Source organism: Arachis ipaensis, chromosome B07, assembly GCF_000816755.2.
Source record: "Arachis ipaensis cultivar K30076 chromosome B07, Araip1.1, whole genome shotgun sequence".
NCBI lineage: Eukaryota > Viridiplantae > Streptophyta > Magnoliopsida > Fabales > Fabaceae > Arachis > Arachis ipaensis.
Window position 1 is genome coordinate 120,729,805 of NC_029791.2, and position 20,670 is coordinate 120,750,474.

Consider the following 20,670-nt stretch of genomic DNA (forward strand, 5'->3'; position numbering starts at 1 on the left):
ATACCACCATCAACAAATATGAACAACTACTGCGTATGTTATTTCAGAAAACCCAATTTAAATCTCATTAGGATTACCTTTACAAAACGACGTCGTTTTCAGCATCAAGAACTTATTTGTACTTCGAACTTTATTCCCCTTTTAGCTTGGCACCGTAACGGACACCTAGATACCGTTTCAACTACATCAGTCAATTCCGTTTGGTGTATGAGAGGTAAATAGACGGAAGAATTAAATTGTCCTCCATTTATTAAAGTCAGAAATTTTTTTGAATTTAAATTTTGTCAGAAATGTATTTGTCAAAAATTTAAAAAATCAGAGACTTATATGTCGTTTTTGTTTTTTTTTTTTTAATTTTATCCTCTTTATTTTTACGCATCTATTACTTTATTAATTGATTATTGATAATAAAAATTTAATTCTCCGATAAAATAAAAATAATTAATATTAATGATAAAACCTACAGTTGGAAATTTTTAAGCATATTCGCAAGGATTATTCGTTTTATTGACGCAAGGGAGGAAAATAAATGAGTATATATATCAGCACAAAAATAAAGTTCGGTATTACAAAGTTTCAAATTTGGCATTACAGTGTTTGTGGGATTTATTCAAACCAACAACATTTTCAAGCACTGTTGCGTTCATGCTTTGATGGAACTTGTAATATAAATATTAAATAACGTCACCTTCACCAACCCAACACCAAGCTGCGATTTCTTCTATAACTAACAATTTTCATCGCCTCCCTTGCATTAGAATTAAGATTCTCTCTGTAATTAAAGCTTTACGCTACCTTCGTTGCATTGCCACCTCGTTTTTCTCGCCCGCCTAATTTCCGCTTCTATATATCAATCATTTCTCTCTTCTTCCTTATTCATTCCATCTTCGGTACGCTCATTTCATCTCTGCATAGATCTAAGTTTGATTACTTGTTCTTTATTTTTTTGATATCTAAGTTTTTTTTTTTTTTAATGGATATTTTCTTCCTATGCGTTTGTGCGTTTTCTTGTTTCATTTGAATCATACGTGTTTGTGGATGAATCGAGATACTGCTTTGGATTATTTGTGTAGGATAGCAGGGTTTAATTGGTATTGCTTTATTTTCAATGCTTCAGATAATGGCTGCTGAAGTGTATCGCCATGCTATTGGGACTTTTCAGTCTCATTCTTATGCCAACAATGTTAATCATAAGCAGAGGCTCAGGAACAATTTTGTGAGATTGGTGAATAAGGATTCTGTGAGTAGCAGAGGAGCTAGGTATTCTAGCTGCAGTAACCGTCGCAGTGTTATTCGATCTTCGGCTTCTCAAACATCGGTGGCAGATCCAGTTTCATTATCCCCTTCAAGAACACCCACCACTGACACTAACAAGAAATCAAGTAAGATAGATACTCCTTTTGGTAATTTGTAATCTATATCTATTGCTAGACATTCATGTGTGCAAAACAGTGAAACATTCAAGAATTTTAGGGTCTAAAGTTAACTAATTGATGTTCAATATGTTTCTATTTCAGATGAAGCGGCTTTGATCCTCATTCGGCATGGTGAGTCGCTGTGGAATGAAAAGAACTTATTCACAGGTTGTGTTGATGTTCCACTAAGCAAGAAGGGAATAGATGAGGCAATAGAAGCTGGCAAAAGAATTAGCAGCATTCCAGTTGATGTGATATTTACATCTGCTTTGATTCGGGCACAAATGACTGCCATGCTTGCCATGACCCAGCATCGTCGTAAGAAGGTAAAAAAGAATGGAAAACTATCTTATGGTGTCAAAAATATCTCATTATTAGAAGGCTTAGGGCATATTAGGAATTAGGAAGCATGGCAATGGCATGCTCCAAAATCACTGCTAAACTGAAACTAACCGAGAAAGTTAGGTAATCGATAAATTGACATGTAATGCTCTGGTTATTGCTCATTATGCATATACTGGCATACTGAACTTTTGTTGTTTACACAATTTGAAGAACTATTTAAAGTTCAATTTATAAGCTGTTAACCATAAAAATTCCTTCAGGTGCCTATCATCATTCATAATGAAAGTGAACAAGCAAGGCAATGGAGTCAAGTTTTTAGTGAAGACACTAAAAAACAGTCTATACCAGTCATAGCATCATGGCAATTAAATGAAAGAATGTAGTAATCTTTTTCCTTATTTTTGCTTTTAGTTCCTGCTTTACAATGTTCAGAATATTGTTGAGATCTAATCATCATTTTGTAATTGTTATCATTTCAGGTATGGGGAACTACAGGGTCTCAATAAACAAGAAACAGCTGACAGATATGGAAAAGAGCAAGTCCATGAGTGGCGCAGAAGCTATGACACACCTCCTCCCAATGGAGAAAGTTTGGAAATGTGTGCTGAAAGAGCAGTTGCCTATTTTAGAGACCAAGTAAGTGAAAGTTTAATTTTGATGTTATATGTGCTATACCGAGTAACTTCAACACTATATGTGCTAGACAAGAAGTATTTGGTTTGATACATTGTATGGTTGAATTTCTGCTGTGGCTGAAGTGATCATTTGACATTGACAAGGGATTGTTCCATTGACATTGTGTTGCAGATTGAACCTCAACTTTTATCCGGAAAGAATGTTATGATCGCTGCCCACGGAAACTCCCTGAGATCCATTATCATGTATCTCGACAAGTTAACTTCCCAAGAGGTAATTGGAGTATGCTGAGTTATGGTGCCTCAGGTTCATATATCACACTAAATAGTGATCATTTATTTATTTAGATTTTCCTTCTAACCGTTCTATAGGTCATTAGTTTGGAACTGTCAACTGGAATTCCAATGCTATATATTTTCAAAGAGGGAAGATTCATTAGGAGGGGGAGTCCCATAGGACCACAGGAAGCTGGGGTTTATGCTTACACCAAGGTATCTAGTTCATATCAGCTTTTATATTTCAACCTTTTTTAATCTTCTAAAAAAAAATTCTTCATCATAGAGGATTTGATTTAAAGATAGATATCAGTTGCCTAGAATGCCGCAAGTGCAATGTCACTTGTATTACACAAGAAATATAAAGAATATAACATCTATAATTCCATATAGTTTGGCTTGTGAATTGTGATATTATTTTTCTTGTCTTTATGTGCTATGCTATAACGATTGATATTGACAGATGTCCTAATTGCTAAACTAAGAAAACTTTGCTGTTATAATTGTACCCAGCAACCAAATCTAAGATTAAATATGGATTTCTTAGTGGGATGAAAGTTGAATTTCATTATTGATGGCTTTCATTTGAATCTTACAAGTTTTTGCTTATATAAGTAGTATCAGGTTACATTGTTCCAGTTTGAGCCCTGTTACATTTTGTGAGTAATTTTAAGCCTCACCTTTATTTTTAGGAAGTCCATAGACAAATCTAATTCTGATAAGGAAGTTGTCACGCCATTATGCAATGATATTCCTGGTTAAAATATTTCATTTTTCTTCAATCAGTGTGTTTGGTATGAACAAAACGTAGTTAATAGTTGACAATTTATCAGTGAAGAAACTCTTATGATAGTAAATACAGTAATATTTACTGCTTTTTGCAACGCATAAAAAAGGTGGCTTCGTCAAACTTCTGACTGTATTTTGTTGTCTTGCTTCTGTAATCTATTGTTATGATTACTTGTGAGTCATCTGCTATTTTGATTGATGCCCTATTATGAGTTCCATTATTCGTTCCTCGATTTTCCTTCCCCAGGGATGAAGCTCTATCGTTTGTTCTATTCATTCTTCTAACCTTCATCTTTAACTAATTCTATAAGCAATTGTTTGGTCACAGCGATTGGCTCTTTACAGACAGAAGTTGGATGAGATGTTCTAATGATATGTTTTCTTGGTAAACACTCAATACTTCTTTTCAATTTTCATATTTTCATTCGTCTCTCTCCATATACTGAATCCAATTCTCTTTTGACTATTTCAGGAGATACAATATTCACCATTAATCAGCATTATAGCAGTTGAATCACATACAAAGGGGGTAGCGTGAATATTTTCACTTGCCCTAAAACAAGGTTGTTTTGGATTTTTTTTTTAGTAAAGTTTTGAAGCCGTGTATTTGGGAGAAACGCTCTCATTCTTAGGTATATTTATATCGTATGGTTAGCAATTGTTTCCATGTGACTGTTGTAGTATGATAGTCATGTAATATTTTCAGTTCGGATTCATTCTTATATAATTGTAAATGAGTTGTAATGTGGACTTCTATTGGATATATAATTAATGTTTCATTATTGAAAGTTTGAAACTAGTTATTCCAAAGTACTCTCAGAACATCATTTTAACTCATTTCTCATGCAGTTGAGGATTAAACGCTATTTCCGGTTTTACACAAAGCTGTTTTGACTTTTGTACCTGTTTTATTGAAGAATATTGAAAATTTTGAACAATGTAAAATAACTCAAATAGAACTTTTTCATTTCTTTTCTATCAAAACACTTTGCAGGTTATCTATATCTTAGTGTTTCATGGTCTATACTCTGTAATTTTTTTTTCCATGAAACATTTGCTACGCATTCAATCATCAATACTACACAATCAGGAAAAAAAGAAGCTCCAAGCCCAAAAAAAAAAGGGTCGAAGCTTGCTATCCCAAATATTTTTTTGTTTTTATTTTTATTTTTTAAAAAAGAAAAGAGGGCACTTAAACTACCATGTAAAATATACATTTTTGTTAGTCTGATAAACTCATGAAATCCAACATAAAGTTCACATTAAGCTTATAATATCCAACATAAAGTAACGTTTTGGCATCTTGCCACATATTACAGTTGACTCAGAACTTCTTAAAAGACTACAGGTATAGTGTAACAGTTTTCTACCTTCATTAACCAAGATATTAGGAACATTCAATTCTCTGTGTTAGAACCATCAGAATCTGGATCTAAACTGGTTGAGTCTGAAGAACTTGCACTGTGTGACACTGATGATGATGGAGTCTTTACCAGTGCCCAGAAAGAGGCAACCTTCTTATCCTGCTCTTTCATTCTCTCAGCATATTTTACTATATCAAATCCAGTGTCATTGTTCCCACCAAATGCAGAATCAAGTTGATCCATATCGAACAAATCCTCTATCATCTTCTTGGTGTTGTGATCGTTTGAGTAACCGAACTTAATTCTGTTGTAAGTCTTGGACTCTAACAGAGGCTTCACCATCTGCAGCAATTCACTTTTAGCTTTGACATCACAAGATGTTACTATATTTATGATCATAACTATCAAAACCTGTTAGTTAGTTAGTTAGTTAGTTACCGCGTAGAATGGCCGGAAGATCCTAGGTGCATTATACATAAATCCCAAACCAAGGCGCTCTGGATAATATTCTTGTAATATAAAAGCAGTTTCACGTGTGATCTTGAATGAAAGGTTTGCCAAAGTGTAACCCTGGAAATCAACCAGCCAAACTATCTCTTCTTGATTTGGTGGAAGATTGAATATGGCATTCTCTAGGCAGTATACAAAATACATAATCTGTTCTTTTATATCATTTGTGCTTCTCTGTCCAAATAAACATAAGTATATTAGAGAAATAAGAAATGCATAAAAATTTAGTCAAATATATCAAATTATGTAACAGTTCTCAGCTATCAACTTTAGTATGTGAGTTTTAAAAGAAAGTAATTGACTCTTAGTGAAGTTTAACCTGGCGACTAGGCCTCATTACTAGGACTGTCCTACCATGCCTGTCATAGTAACCTGGCATATAAATCTTCCCAGTCTCTGCATCATTAGCAACATCTTCCTGCACCAAGAAGGAAAATAAAAAGGGTTGAATAATGAATATTGACCCAAGTCTCTATGTTGGGAACACAGCAAATTTATATGCAAAGCAATACTAGCAATCTTGACATATAAGAAACTACGAGATAGAAGTGACTCACCCAACGTATCTCTTCAGGTTTGTATTCTTCTCTCCATTTCAGGCTCCGCTGCAGCATTTGTGTTGCCTTCTTCACATTCCAGTTTTTGGATCTCAAATACCTTGATATGGATAAATCACTGCAATAAACAGATGCCTTTGCTGATAATGGACCTATCAACCTTCTCACCTCATTGATCTGCAAGCAACCAAGTTATTATATTCAAATTGAAGTCGACTTCACGTGAAGTTGATACTTGAGAGTCGTTGGATGAAAATTTAGTCAAATCAGTCAAATCATCTAACGATTCTCAGTATCAACTTCACGTAAAGTCGACTTCACCTGAGTTTTCACCTTTGAAAATATATCTGACAATGGACATATTCGGTTGTTTTTTTTTTTACTTCGCAAAATTCTGAAAATAAAAAATACTAAAAATAAAAGCACAAAGCGATTGTTTAAAGCTAACGTACCTTTTCTTGTTCTTCTTGTGATATTAATATTTTCTCATGGCCTTTATAGACGGTACTACTGTTTCTATGATTCACACCACTCATCATCTGAAAGAATTTCTAAAAGTTATAACAATGATTAATGAACAATAATGCAAAGGTCAGTAACATATAAAGCAAACTATGATTTTTTGGTATAAATTAACAATGAACAATTTAGGTGTAGTTTATTTTGCTTTGCCTATGATTTGTTCGTTGAAATATAGGTTTATATTTATAGCCACTTAAGTCAAATTACCTTAGTATGTGGTTAACAAAACGTGATTTCACAGTACTAGTATGTTCTATGTAGACTTAGTTAGCAAGTTAGTTTCATCCGTTAAGACTTAAGAGTAGTTATAACCTTTCTTGTACGTATAAACCTTACTTACCTAGTAAACAATTCATACCGTATTACCATCCATTTAGATCTGAACAAATTTGAAGATCCATACAAATAAGAAAGCAAAACCCACGATTTAAGAAAACATAGCTTAGTTATATATAAGAATAGACAGAAGATGATCAATCATAAACATATTAAGGAATTAATAAGTTCTATGTGTTATACAATAAACTATATATTAGAATACATATCATTAACATTTCACTTCTTTTTTAAGGTATGTACAAAAGTAGATATGACTAACATGAAAGTGAAGAATGGAAAGCAGAGAAAGAAGAAGCAGAGAGAAATATATACACACAATGGAAAAATGGTACCTGGGGACCAAGAAGCTGGATTCCAAAATGCAAGAAACAAGAAAAAACACAACCTTATCCCTCCCTTAAACTGTGGATGGAGAACTATGTATGTATCAATGTATGGGTTCTTGTACTTATATTTAGTATTTCACTCTCATGGTCACTATCACTATCACAAACTCAATCATGCATTAAAATAAATAGTGACACGGTTGCGTTGCCACCCCATATAATAGGCATTTCTGGCTCATGGAACAACATATATCATCCTCCATTATTCAATCAACTATTCACATGTCATATTATCTCAATTATATTCTTTTTCGAAAACGTTAACATTCTGGATTGATATTAATTTAAAGTCTTGACAGTTTTTGTTACTAGTAGCTTCAAAATATTCAAAGAACTCTATTTAAAAAATTGATGCATGTGTAAGTGTAACATACATGTTATAAGATAGCAACAACCAACCATACGCTTTTAAGTTTTGGGTTTACTTTTCTGAAACTATAAACGAGAAAAGGACACGTTCACTGGACGCACATTAATACTCCATCTACCAACTTTAAATAGTTATGTTGGGGTGGTTGATGATTGCATTTTTTTTTTTTTTAAATACTTCTGTTTAAATCAAATTTGGATTTTAGAGAATACTTGATTCTTGTTTTGCTACGTGGATAAACATTTAGCATGCAAGAAAGCAATTTAAGATCCTAAAATACTAATTCATTTTCAAAAGAAGAATGAAAGTTCATATAATATAAAGGTGGATCTTAGTATGATTAAGCTCCGGTGATTATGGTTTACCGTGATTATATAAATATTAAAATTAAAGTTTGGTTGGCATAAATAGGCGAAAGTCTGTGTCTCTTAATCATTTTTTTCGAATTCGATACTCAGATAGGAATAAGAATAAAGCTTGTTTGTTCGGAAGAGTAATTCACTTTATGTTTCTGCAGTAGTATCTAAAGAATTAGTCATTAAGTTTTCGACTTGATCTATACTCTAATACAAACAAAAAACATTATATATTTTTTATAATTTGATAATACTTTTTTTTAAAAAAAAATATTTTAATTTTAACCTACTTTTTAAAATCCCATAGTCATGGTAGTGACTACCCTAATATTAATGAAACCTATCATGCAAATTATTGTAAGAATGTTTGATGCAAGCTGTCAATTTATCAATGGCTTCTTATGTGAAAGGTGAGTGGTCAATTGTTTTTTCTTATAAGCTTCATCATACTAATTCTTCCTAAAATATCAACCATACGAATTCTGAATAAGACATCTAGTCATGTGGGACATTCCTTGGTCGACTTTATCAATTATTAAGATTCGCATCAAACATATATATTCCATTTGTTAACCAAGTTTTCATCCAAAACATAAGTATAAATATTCTCTCCAAAACAAAATAAACATAATTTAAAATATAATTATAAATATTGTCTCCAAAGTAACATAAACATAATCCAAACCACTCAATTTTTATCTTCATACTCTTGTAAGTTAAGTTGGGAAAGTTAGATTTTGGCCAAAAAATTATAAAAATACCCCCTCACTAAAAAAATACTAAGCCCAGCGGGAAAGCCTGCCCCACCCCGCCAAAGCCCGCGGTTTAAGCGGTGCGAGTTAGGCAGGCTTTTGCTATTTGGCGGTCCCAATTTTCCAGTCCAACCCGCCTTTTTTGGCAGGTTACGCGGGCCGGCCCGGCAGGTTTAGGCCCGTTTGCCACCCCTAAATGGAACACATTCTATTCAAATAATGATACATAAACAATTAGAACAAACTTATAAGAAGTTAATTAAACATCTCAACAACTTGCTTCACAAAAAAGAGAACTTCTTCCTTGACCATAATGATATAATTAAGAAGCAGATCAAATTATGAATTGTGATGCATTTAGTTTAGTAGTCTATAAATAACCACTTCACTTTGGCACCAACTTAGGTTTGACCTTATTGAAGAATTATGAATCTTTGGCATTTAAGAGTTCAGACAATGACATGAATTGGGTACTCAACATCACCTACAAGCAACAAATGAGATCCTTCTTCAATTACCAATGAACCTTCCTCATTTGCTCTACTCATATGCTCACAAGGACTTAGTTCAAATCCAACATGAACCTTTTCCCCTGCATCCAACAACACACTCTCAAAACCAACCAACTGTTTCATAGGATTCCCATTCCCCTGTCTCCCATGTTTCAAGAACAGCAACACAGGATGTTTCCCAACCATGCTTCCATGGTTCTGAACTCCCACAGTCACCGAAACCGCCATGCTTTTGCAAGCTTCTTCGCTCAACTCTGAGACTAACTTGTACCTCAAGGTTTCTGACGAGTTTTGTAGCATGAAATGAGTGGATGAATGGCTGAAGTGGAGCTTGTCGCGCGTGACGGAAACAAATTCATAGGAGTATTTGGTGTAGCTTAGGCCAAAGCCAAATTCATAGACCTTAGGACCTGTGTAGAATCTATATGTTCTACCAGGGTAGCCTGATGAAGGATCAGCACGCATCCTCATGTCTGTCATTGGTACTTTTATGTAATCTTTTGGGTACCAAGTTATTGGTAATCTTCCTCCTGCATTGCATTGAACACATAAACATTGTTAAGTTGAAATCAACAGAAATAGTTTCGTGACATGATATCAGAACGTTGATACTTGTTAGAAACAAGAGACTAAATGGAGAAAGAATTTGTGTGTCTGTTCAAATTGTCTATTCAAGTTGTTTATTCAAGTTGTTTAGAATGATACAATAAGAAGAGTATTTATAGGTGCTAAGAGAATCGTAATAATAAAGACGTAATCTCCTATAATAAATATTCAGATATATTAAATAATTCTAATTGATCCTAATATATTCTAACAATACTAACTAACCTGGGTTATGGTCACCAAAGATGATCTGAGCAAGTGCAATGGCGCCAAGTTCCCCGGGATAACCAGCCCATAGAATTCCTCCAATTTTGTTATTATACTTGGCGGAAGAGATATCCACCGGGCCTCCGCAGAGAAGCACCAAAATAACGGGCCTCTTAGAAGCTTTAGCGACGGCATTGATGAGTTCAAGTTGCTTGCCGGGCAAGTCAAGGTGAACGCGATCGCGCTCCTCCTTCTCCTGGCTCTGATCCAACCCCATAACCATGACAACATAATCCACTTTGCTGGCAAGTTGAACAGCCTGGTCAATGTGGGCAAAAGGGCACTTGGCGCCGCCGTCGCATCCGGGGTGGTAGAGAGTGTCCTTAACATAATGCTGGAAGCCCTGCAACAATGTGAGTTGGTTGCAGGGAGGGCCAGCATAGTTTCCAAGAAGTGTTAGAGGGGAAGCATTGGCGTTGGGGCCGATGACGGCGAGGGAGATAGGAGGATTTGTTTTAGGAAGTGGGAGGAGGGAGTGTTGGTTCTTCAAGAGGACAATGCCGTTTCTTGCTGCCTCGAGAGCTAAGTAGCGGTGTTCCTTGGAACACACGTTGTTGGGTCCAATGAACCCAAATGGGAGCTTGCTTGGATCTCCATCAAATAGTCCTAACCTCATTCTGATTGAGAACAGATTGTGAAGGGCGCGGTCTATTTCAGATGTAGCTAACTTTTTCTTCAATACTGCTGATTTAGCATGCTCTGTCAAATAGCTTCCACATTCCACATCCATCCCTGAAAATTTTCAAAACAACATTACCACCTATAAATTGTCATATCAGCTGTTATTTTACAGTTATGGATTCAAGCCATCGAATCAGATTATTTACATTGTATGTTTTTGGTACCGTCTAAATTTCGTTTTAGAAAAGTCTAGGGCCAGCAACTTTGTTAAATTCTGGCCAGCATGTAACTAGCAAAGAAAAGTGAGCCATTCGATGAAATCTCACACTAATCTCACACCATTAAAACCATCATTGATGGCTATTTGATGGTTACAAATCACAAAAGTTGTTGGCCCATATCATTCCTCTTTTATTTTAATACAGGATATTTGTGCATCTATCTATCTCTTTTTTATTAATTAGATAATTACTCATATAAAGATATCTTTATGCAAAGATGATAGTTTAAATATTAAATCGTATTTCATAATTTACTTTATTTATATAATTTAATAATAGTTTGATTTTTTATCTCACTCTCTTATCAATTTACTTATCATATTTTTATCAGTCCCACTTATTAATAATATTAGTTGTAATATCATATTTCTAACTATTAGGCTTTTTTGTAATTACTACTTACTATTCCCTTTTATAATTTGAATTTTATATTTAAGAATACGATGAAGATTAATAATAATAAAGAACGGTAATAATAATATGCATTAAATGACTTTAATTGTAATTGATTTTTATTTTCTTTAATTCATTTTTTAGCAAACATAAAGGCATTATGTAATATGTTTATCATTGTTAGAAGGATCTTCAAGTATAATTGGGATAGGTCAAGAAAATTTACAAGAAATCACATTTATCAGGTGGGAAGTGGTGCAGGCGCTGAAGAAACTAGGAGGACTAGGAGTTAGGGATGCTATGGTTCGCAACGCAGCGTTGCTGTTTAAGTGGTGGTGGCGATTTGCAAAGGAAGAGTGCCCGTTGTGGAAAAAGGTGATATGTTCTTGCAATAATCTGAATCCCAATGAGCTACTGCCAACTCAAGAATTGCCTACTCGAGGAGGTGTATGGAAGGATATCTGCCAGTTACAAATCATGAATCAAGATTTAAAGGATAAGATGGTTGCAGGCATGTCCATGGAGGTTGGTGATGGGCGTCGGACTCGGTTCTGGGAGGATGTATGGTTACTTGGTAGGCCTCTGAAGGCTCGATTTCCGAGGCTTTTCTCTGTTTCAAACCAACGTGGATCTGTTATAGGGGAGTGTGGTTTTTGGGATGGGTTTGAGTGGATTTGGAACTTCCAATGGAGGCGAGAGCTCTTCCAATGGGAGTTGGAACTCCTGAGTGATTTGCATGAGGCTTTGAGACCTGTAAAATTAGTACATAACAGAGAGGACATAGTGGTGTGGAAATATGATAGGCGAGGTATTTTTACAACTAACTCATTTGTGCAGGTGATGCAGGAGGAACTGATTCCAGCAGAGGTAACTAGTTACAGCTTCACCAGGACTGTTTGGAAAGGGCTGGTGCCACCCAGAATGGAGTTGTTTGTCTGGTTTGTACTAATAGGAAGAGTAAATACAAAGGACAGGCTGAGCCGGTTTGGAATCATCAGTCAGGAAGATATTATTTGTGTTCTTTGTAATCATGATGTGGAACATGTACATCATTTGTTTCTAGGTTGTGTATTTGCTTGGCAGGTGTGGAGTGCTTGAATTTCAGCCTTTGGCCAACGATGGTCTTATCCGTCCGGTTGAGATGCTTCTGTGCGATTGTCTGGAGCCTCTGGTTGGAAAGGAATAGGAGGATTTTTCAAGACACATGCAAAGGAGTTGAAGAAATTATCAACATGACTACGAATAGTGTTAACGAGTGGAGCGATGGGGATCCCTTTAGTTGTTGATGGCTATGCCGGAGATGACTTGGGGACCATTTTTTCGTGCTATCGTGGTGCTTGTTATGTTAGTCTTTTAGTTGTTTTGTTCTACTCGCTCCACTTTTATTGTGTTGAGCTGTTTTCTTTCAAAAAAAAATAATATCTATGTCGGAAGGAGTTGAAGAATAATTTGAACAACAGACGGACTCATCCGATGAGATTGTTGCCAGTCAACCAATTTTCGAGAATATGAAAAACCAGACTAGCTTTGATGAGGTATGATAATAAATTGATTTAATTTTTTTTTTTGTGCTTTTATGTGCATTTATAATTATAATGTACTAACTAAGTTTATACGCATAGCATTCATAAGTTCATATACAAACATCCATAATTACATACAACTAGCATTTAAAAATTAAATTCATGTTTATTAGATACATTCATACACATATCATTTTTTAGTTATTACATAAGTAACTATCAAATTAACACAAATGTTTTTAAATTTTATCATAATTGAATTTAAAAAAATGTTAAATTCTTAAATTAATTTATTCAATTGATAAATTTACCCATTGAATATCTTAAACTTGGGTCTATGAAACACTGTTAATTGCTAAAGAGTTTTGTTAGGTAGATAATGGGAGGTGGAACAACGGATTGCACTTCGGGTCCACTAAAAAAAAAAATATTCCACTCCATTTATCTACTACAATCCTAACTTTTCACTTTCCACCTTTCTCTTCTTTTACCGTAGTCGCTTTACTCCGCCTTCCCTGTCGCGCCATCACAAACGTACCTCACCGCTGCTGCCACTGTCTAAAGAAGTAACGCGCCGCACTGTCGCTGCACCTTCTTTTCCTATGCGACGCGCCGTTCCTGTGCTTTCTGCAACCGACGCCGCAGCTGCACCTTCTTTTTCCCTGCATCGCTCCCCTTGTATCTCCGCCCTTGCTTCCATGCCGCTGCATCGTGTCTTTGTCACTTCCATCGCGTGCCGCTTTACTTCATTCACCCAAATGGTATGACCCAAATAAACATCTACATCTTAGTGAAAAGAATCATCCGCATACATAGTAAAATGAACATCCTGTGGAGCATGTGCATGCAGAATCAAACAAATCAACGAAAATACCAATAGTATACCCAACTAAACATCCACTTTAGAATAAAAAGAACCATTTATATACATAGTAAAATGAACATCCGACTTAATTGATAAGAGTCATGAACAGAAGCGACAGGAGCATAAGATTGCGAAAACAGTAGTGGTTGCGACTACACAGGTATTGCGGAACAACGGCACTCTTAGACGGACAAGCACCTCGCGTCAAAGCTCTCACCGGCGACGACGGCAAACTATAGATGCGGACCGGAGAGAAACTGTGGAGGCAGCGGCGGCCTTGGAGTCGTGAACAACAACGTAGACGGGAACACGGAATCGTGAAACAGCAATGACTATGGCTACACGAGTATCGCGGGACAACGGCACTTTCGGACAGACAAGTATTTCGCGTCAAAGTTGCCTCTGGCGACAACGACAAAATGTGGATGTGGATCGACTAGACACTATGGAGATTGCATGACAGAGGTCAAAAATACTATTATGATAGGATGGTAGGTAGTAAGAATGTACATAGTATGAATATGTTTAAGGGTGTTAATTTTAAATTTTTAAATTTTAAAATTGATAATATTTAATTAATTAAAAATCTGAAATTTAAAATTAATTTCACATTTTTTTTAATTTGTTATTCGCGTTGTCTAGTATATAGATTGTTTTCCTGTACTTTCTTATTGCTAAAACATACGTAGACAATGTTGTATAAGGATTAATCATTATTGCCACTTGCCCACTTGCAGGACCAAAAGCCAGTATGGTACGGCTGGCACACTATGAAAAGCCAACCTTCAAAGAAATAAGAAAATCTTCTCTGAAGTGAAGGCTCAGAGAGTCACAATTGAGGATTGAGTGCAACAAATTTGAATAGTGTGAAGCAAAGAAATTGGTAAAATAATAAAATAAAAAATTAATTATCATTAATTTTATAATTTTTATAAAATATGTTTTATTATTTTAATTTAAAAATGATTAAACTTTTATTTTATTATTTTATTAATTTTTTACTTAAAAGGATCTTGATTTACGTGCAACTGTTCAACATTTCTAATATGAAAAAGTTTCTACCGCTTATACAAAAAATTATCTATACTGTTAATTATTTTGTTAACTATTGATATAACATTTACTTATGGAGCTGTATCTCACACTTGATTGTTTAACAGAGATAATGGCATAGCCCCATTGGGACAATAATAGATGGGACCACAATTTGTCAATGAGTTATAACTCATATAATATAGTTTCTCTATATTTATTTAAGAAGTCGCGAGTCTCCTTATCTTCGGTAAAAATAAAAAAGATGGGACCACAATTTAAAACGGACAGATATATAACAGAAAATTATAAACAGATTTATATTCCACATAAATAATAAATAACTACAACTAATAATAAAAGGAAAGGAATTTTACTAACAAGCACATATACAAGTAGAAATGTTTTATGCAAGAAAAAAATACATTTTTGAAACTTATAATAATCTTAATTAAATATATAAAAATAATTTTTTTTCTATAACACATTTCCACTTGTTAAACCAAATCCTAACAACAATAATAGAATAAGAAATGATGAATGTGAACTGTGAGGTGGTGGTATGGACCAATGACCATGTCCTATGGGCCAAAGCACTATGACTTTCATACCCTAATTGGTAGCCTTAATAGTTGATATTATTAAAAAGCTACTACTATATAGCACGTAAGCCGACAAAACTCAATAGTGACAAATACAATCAAACTTGTATTCATGCATATATAATTAGCTAATAACATAATTAATTAAACTTTCCATCTTCCACTTTGACATTCCAATTATAACCAACATTTTGACAGTTTATATGCCAGAATTATTATGAGTATGGAATAATTACCTGCCCGAAGGACATCGGAAACAGCATCCTCTGGTGATTTTGCATATCCTTGTTCATCATGTAAGAGGCTCACTGCTCCACAATCAGATGTAATATACCTGTTACATATATAAATTAATCAAGGGCGTTGAAGGCAGATATAGAAGCTCCCAAAAATAAGGAAGAATTAATTACCCATCGAAATCCCATTGTTTTCTTGCAATGTTGGTTAAGAGATTGTAATCAGCACAATTTGGAACCCCATTGACACGGTTGTACGCACACATTATCCCACTTGCATGTCCTTCTTCTATGCAACTCTTAAATGGAGGCTGGTATGTGTCCGCTAGATCTTGCAAACTTACCTGAACCATTCATTATAATAACTTTCTAATATCAAAATTTCAATTATTGTGTCCGTAGAATTGATTATTTTATTGCTTCCTTTTTTATTCAAAATCATGTATGTATAAAATTCACCGAAAAAAGTGTTGGAACTTAGAATTGAGTCCCAATATCATAAAGGTCTTGTCTTTTATAGATATGCTTTTTTTCAAGAATTAATAAAAATTAAATTCAAGTAGGTAAAGTGTACCATCATATAGCATATTCACATCCTCCCCATCGTTATTATATACATAATTCTTCACTGATCCTCAAAGTAAAGTGTAAAGAATAACACCTTAAAAGTAAAGACTAGTTAATTAATGAGGAATCATTGATAAAGTGAAAAATCAATTAGGCTATCAGAGAATCAGAGACCATATATGTTTGTTTCTTCTTCACATAACATAATTAATTAATTAAACAATAAAATATGTTATGACAAGTAGAGAATCCAATGCAGAAAATAAAGAGTAGAAGACATACACGAGCATCAAAGGCAAAGCGATTAACGCCCTTCCAATTGTCCAAATCATAAGCAGTGAAATGCTTGCAACAAGCAGAAGCTTGTAAGTGGCCTCTGAGTGTTCCACCCTGAAAGGAGTCACCTTGAAGGCCTCTAACGTAGGAGACAGCATACTTAGAAGTCATGAGTGGGTCTTCACCAGCTGTCTCTTGTCCTCTGCCCCATCTCGGGTCCCTAAAAATGTTTATGTTTGGTGCCCAAAATGTCATCCCTATTGCTTGCCCTGCATTGTATATTGCTCTTGCTTCTATCCCGATCGTCTTCATTCACACGCGCCCCCATTAGTTAGTTAAAAAACAAATTGTAAAAACTCACGTGCAATTAGTAAAGTTGACAGTTGAGACTTGTTAAATGATAAAAATCATGATTTGGCATAGATGAAAACTTAGTTACAGTCAACTTCAGGTAAAGTTGATAGCTGAGAGCCGTTAGATAAAAATTTAGTCAAATCAGTCAAATCATCTAACAGCTCTCAACTATCAACTTCACGTAAAATCAAACGTAAAGTCGACTGCACCTGAGTTTTCACATTTGATATATTAACTAAAGTCTCTACACTTTCAAAAAGTAAAGTGACTCACGTGACCGATTCGGTACCAGAGGTGGGAGTCAAAAGTGGCAGCGGTGAGAATGACTTGGGGGAAGCTGGTGGCGGAAGTGATAGTGCCGTTGAAGAAGATGCCGCCGCCAATGCCGGCAACGCCGTGGAGTGCCTCGCTCCACCACTGGTAGCGGGGGATACCGAGGCGAGGAATGGGAGGGGCCTTGTTGACGAGTTGGGAGAGTTTCTCGTCCAATGTGAGTCTTGAGACGAGGTCTCTGACTCGCTGAGCGATTGGAAGCTTTGGATTGCAGAATGGGTAAGATCTTGTGGAAGGGTTTGACCAGTCACAAGCAAATGGTGGTGGTGTTGCCTGGAGTCGGAAAAGGAGCAAGAAGGAGATCACGGTGAAGAGTAGTGGTGAGAGGGCCATGCTGTCACCGTAAAGTGTCATGTGAACTCACACTCACCCAGAAACAGAATGGTATCCAGTTTATATAAAGAAGTGAAAACAACTCTGTTTAGTGTTCAGTGTGTGCATATGTCAACAAACAATAATAATGCCATGCTTTTTTATTCAATCCAATCAAAACAAATAATCTATACTTTTCAATAAGTTTTTTTATCAACCGACAAAAAAGATAAAAAATAAAAAGAAATAAGAATTGATGATTGAATGTTACTAAGAAAAACTTAACCATTTGTATACCCGGTTTGGCGAATCCTTATCCTTTAGTTTTTATTGGTTGGCAAAGCTCTTAGGTAAATGGAAATAAAGAAAATATGAATATTATTACCAAAATCAGTCATTAATGTATTTGTATCTAAGTATATATATACTTTAATTTATTTTTAATATATATTTATATTTTAATATATATTTTATACTGATGATTGACTTTGGTAACTGATTTTAGTGTACACGTAGCACAACTCTTTATAAATATACTTTTCTTTCAAATGACTTGTTCGGATATATTATTTCTTTCCCTCTTTCTCTTTACGTAAGAAAGGAATTCTAGAACCTATTAATGTGTTCATTTATATACCGTATACTCATTCATTATTTTGACAATTATTTAATGCTTTATTACTTAGCCCTCCAAAGGAAGCCAAAATTATATGTTTGTTTAATTTTGACCCTTTAATTTAGAATTTTATCATTTTATTACCAAGAATGGAGCTAAAACATTTCTTAAGCAGTCAATATAAAAATATTATATCTCTAGATTAGAACAAAATTAACAACTAACAAGCACATTATTGGAAACCAAACAAACAAACGCTATTATATAGTAGAAAAAACTTATGTACAGATATATACAGAAGAACTTAAGAATCCAACATGGTTTTCCGTAGTAGAATTTTAGTCACACAAAATATTGAAAACAAAATATGAAGAGGGTTTCTGGTGGAAAATACGAACGGACATAAGAAATATTTATCACTTTTTTCCGTACATTTTAATAATATAGCTAGCAATTATTTTAGTATCCAGAACATGGTGCGAAGAGATTTTTTTTTAATACTAAAAACTATGCTTTAAAATATACAAACAAAAATAATAGAAATGTCGTTTCCTAATAAATAGATACATGACTTCAATTCTCTTCAAAGATATTAATCATTTTTCCAAAGATGGTCTTTTACTCTTTTCCCGACCCGGGGATAACTCTGGCAAATTAGCAGGCGGTTCAAGCAACGTGATTAGGTGATCTGCTGCCTTTGTCGCCCTCGTTTAGTGGTTTGATAAAATCTTACCCCTCCCCCTAGGAGTGTACATGGATCGGGTCACACCGGATTTGACTTAACTCATACTCGATCCGAAAGGGTCTAATTTTTAGACCCTAATCCAATCCTAAATCCGATGAAATCTTCGCACCTTCGAACCAGGTAAAAACTGGGTGAAAATCGGGTCTTTAGCATGTAAAAATAATCTAATCTCCAACCATTATTTCACAATTCACATAGTAAAATTTATTTAAAAAAATATAACAAGAACCAACCCTTCTCTAAAATTAAAGCATAACCATAATCAATACTAATATTATCTAATAACACCAAATATTTAAATCAATACAAATAACAATATTATGCATTAGTCTAAAGTCTTATACATTTTAAACATAAAACATTAACTTATAATCTTATAATGACTAATAACACAAAATATTAAGGTTTACAATATTTAAATTCCACATAAGAATAGCCATCATCCATCACTAATAACACAATATTAATTGTGTATGATGATCGGGCCACCGGACCGAGTTCGGGTGACCCGAGCTATGGCCCGGACCCGACCCGAAATAATGACCGGATCTATTTTTGAGACCATTACCCGGTCCTAGACCCAATGAAATCACACTAAATTAGCCCCTAAATGTTCGGGATCGGGTCGGATCGGATCGGACCATGTACACCCCTACCTCCCCCTTTATTTTTTCCATATTATTGTTTGTATAATTAATAAATAAAGAATAAACTACTATTTTTATCTATAAATATTCAGAATAAAAATTATTAATAATAAATAAAATTAATTTTATATTTATAAAAAAATTAAATAAATTTTATATTCATAAAAATAATCATCTTTAACCTTTAACATCCTATTATATCTCTCTCCTCACCTCCTCCTAGACGACACTGCAAGCTTTGGATCCTCGACTGCCCCTCCTCTCTCCGCACTTTTAGAGTTCTCCTACAGGCTATATCGTCTACTTTATTGTATGAAACTCCCACCACGCCGACGTCTTTGAGCCTGCCTCTAACGACTGCATCCTCTGCATGTTGGATGCTCGTGAACCTTTGTCCACAGTGGTGTTTTCCTCCTCGAATTCGAGGTGCTAACTTGTGATTGGAACAAGTACAACGATTGCATAATTGCGACTATTTTGATGGATAAGAACATCAATAGGCACGAATAAGTAGTGAGGAAGGTGAGGTTTTCATCGCACGTGTGAAAATTTGATGGTGACTTGCTCTTATGATACGACGGTTTGTATTTGAAATTTTATAGTGGAAGATGCACTTGTAAATCGGTATTATCATCACACAAAATTTGTTGTTGGCGGTAATATGAGTATTCTTGTTGAAGATTTGAAAACTAACGCTGGTTGGAATAAGTTTGTTTGTGTTTGGCAGCATAGCACTGATAAATTTTTGTTTGCTCAAAGCAAGGCATAGCAGAAAATTAAGGAAAAGTATATGGAATTAAGAGGTGATCAGCCAAAAAGTAAACAATTTAACTAATTTATAATTATATTTAACTAATTTTATTTGTTTTTAATTTATAATATTTGATATTAATTGCTTCTCACCCCAAATTAAAATTTTGAATGATACGTTAGAGAAATAGGGGCGGGAAAAAATTTATAAAATATATAAAGAACATCCATTTAGTATGAAAAAGAAACATTCTGATACTTAGTAGAAGAAACATCCTAATGCCTAGCATAAATACTATTCACGTAGAGATTTTAAATTCATCCATAGACATTTGGCTGATTTTTGGCTGGTACTCTCTTGGTTCCTAGCATTGTTGAGAAATTAAAGAGTAAAGATGATTAATGGTAGAATTAATTTTAAAATTTAAGATATTTTTTAAATCAAGTCAATAAATATTTAATAATTAAACATAATTTATTTTTTATGAATATAAAATTTATTTAATTATTCCATAA

General features: G+C 34.5%; 3 protein-coding genes across 4 annotated transcripts; 1 reads left to right on the forward strand and 2 right to left on the reverse strand.

Annotated features, from left to right (window-relative positions):
• Positions 575–4,263, forward strand: LOC107606127 (2,3-bisphosphoglycerate-dependent phosphoglycerate mutase). The gene is made up of 9 exons (XM_016308113.2): positions 575–890; positions 1,118–1,382; positions 1,518–1,741; positions 2,021–2,139; positions 2,240–2,396; positions 2,568–2,669; positions 2,768–2,887; positions 3,789–3,845; positions 3,933–4,263. The coding sequence occupies exons 2-8, from the start codon at positions 1,121–1,123 to the stop codon at positions 3,828–3,830; spliced, it is 1,026 nt and encodes a 341-aa protein (XP_016163599.1). The 5' UTR covers positions 575–890; positions 1,118–1,120; the 3' UTR covers positions 3,831–3,845; positions 3,933–4,263.
• On the reverse strand, positions 4,661–7,484 carry LOC107606129 (random slug protein 5). 2 transcript variants are annotated; one of them, XM_016308114.2, is made up of 6 exons: positions 7,085–7,484; positions 6,344–6,430; positions 5,892–6,068; positions 5,654–5,752; positions 5,263–5,508; positions 4,661–5,166 (listed from the first exon to the last, which is right to left on the reverse strand). In XM_016308114.2, the coding sequence occupies exons 2-6, from the start codon at positions 6,428–6,430 to the stop codon at positions 4,858–4,860; spliced, it is 918 nt and encodes a 305-aa protein (XP_016163600.1). In that variant the 5' UTR covers positions 7,085–7,484; the 3' UTR covers positions 4,661–4,857. The 2 variants fall into 2 exon arrangements, with proteins under 2 accessions (XP_016163600.1, XP_016163601.1); XM_016308115.2 differs by having other exon boundaries at positions 6,344–6,442; positions 7,085–7,216.
• On the reverse strand, positions 8,897–17,547 carry LOC107606130 (probable beta-D-xylosidase 7). Its single transcript, XM_016308116.2, has 6 exons — positions 17,025–17,547; positions 16,404–16,703; positions 15,729–15,898; positions 15,555–15,652; positions 9,960–10,733; positions 8,897–9,658 (listed from the first exon to the last, which is right to left on the reverse strand). The coding sequence occupies exons 1-6, from the start codon at positions 17,436–17,438 to the stop codon at positions 9,066–9,068; spliced, it is 2,349 nt and encodes a 782-aa protein (XP_016163602.1). The 5' UTR covers positions 17,439–17,547; the 3' UTR covers positions 8,897–9,065.

What these genes read in the sequence shown, in the direction of transcription:
- LOC107606130 (XM_016308116.2), bottom strand. Translation starts at nt 17,438, where the DNA reads ATGACACTTTACGGTGACAGCATGGCCCTCTCACCACTACTCTTCACC. An exon ending in TCTGGTACCGAATCGGTCAC is followed by an intron (nt 16,704 to 17,024) that starts GTGAGTCACTTT and finishes GTGTGAATGAAG; the next exon opens with ACGATCGGGATAGAAGCAAG. An exon ending in AAACAATGGGATTTCGATGG is followed by an intron (nt 15,653 to 15,728) that starts GTAATTAATTCT and finishes TATATGTAACAG; the next exon opens with GTATATTACATCTGATTGTG.
- LOC107606129 (XM_016308114.2), bottom strand. Translation starts at nt 6,430, where the DNA reads ATGATGAGTGGTGTGAATCATAGAAACAGTAGTACCGTCTATAAAGGC. An exon ending in CACAAGAAGAACAAGAAAAG is followed by an intron (nt 6,069 to 6,343) that starts GTACGTTAGCTT and finishes GGTTGCTTGCAG; the next exon opens with ATCAATGAGGTGAGAAGGTT. An exon ending in AACCTGAAGAGATACGTTGG is followed by an intron (nt 5,753 to 5,891) that starts GTGAGTCACTTC and finishes TTCTTGGTGCAG; the next exon opens with GAAGATGTTGCTAATGATGC.
- LOC107606127 (XM_016308113.2), top strand. Translation starts at nt 1,121, where the DNA reads ATGGCTGCTGAAGTGTATCGCCATGCTATTGGGACTTTTCAGTCTCAT. An exon ending in TTGCCTATTTTAGAGACCAA is followed by an intron (nt 2,397 to 2,567) that starts GTAAGTGAAAGT and finishes ATTGTGTTGCAG; the next exon opens with ATTGAACCTCAACTTTTATC. An exon ending in ACAAGTTAACTTCCCAAGAG is followed by an intron (nt 2,670 to 2,767) that starts GTAATTGGAGTA and finishes ACCGTTCTATAG; the next exon opens with GTCATTAGTTTGGAACTGTC.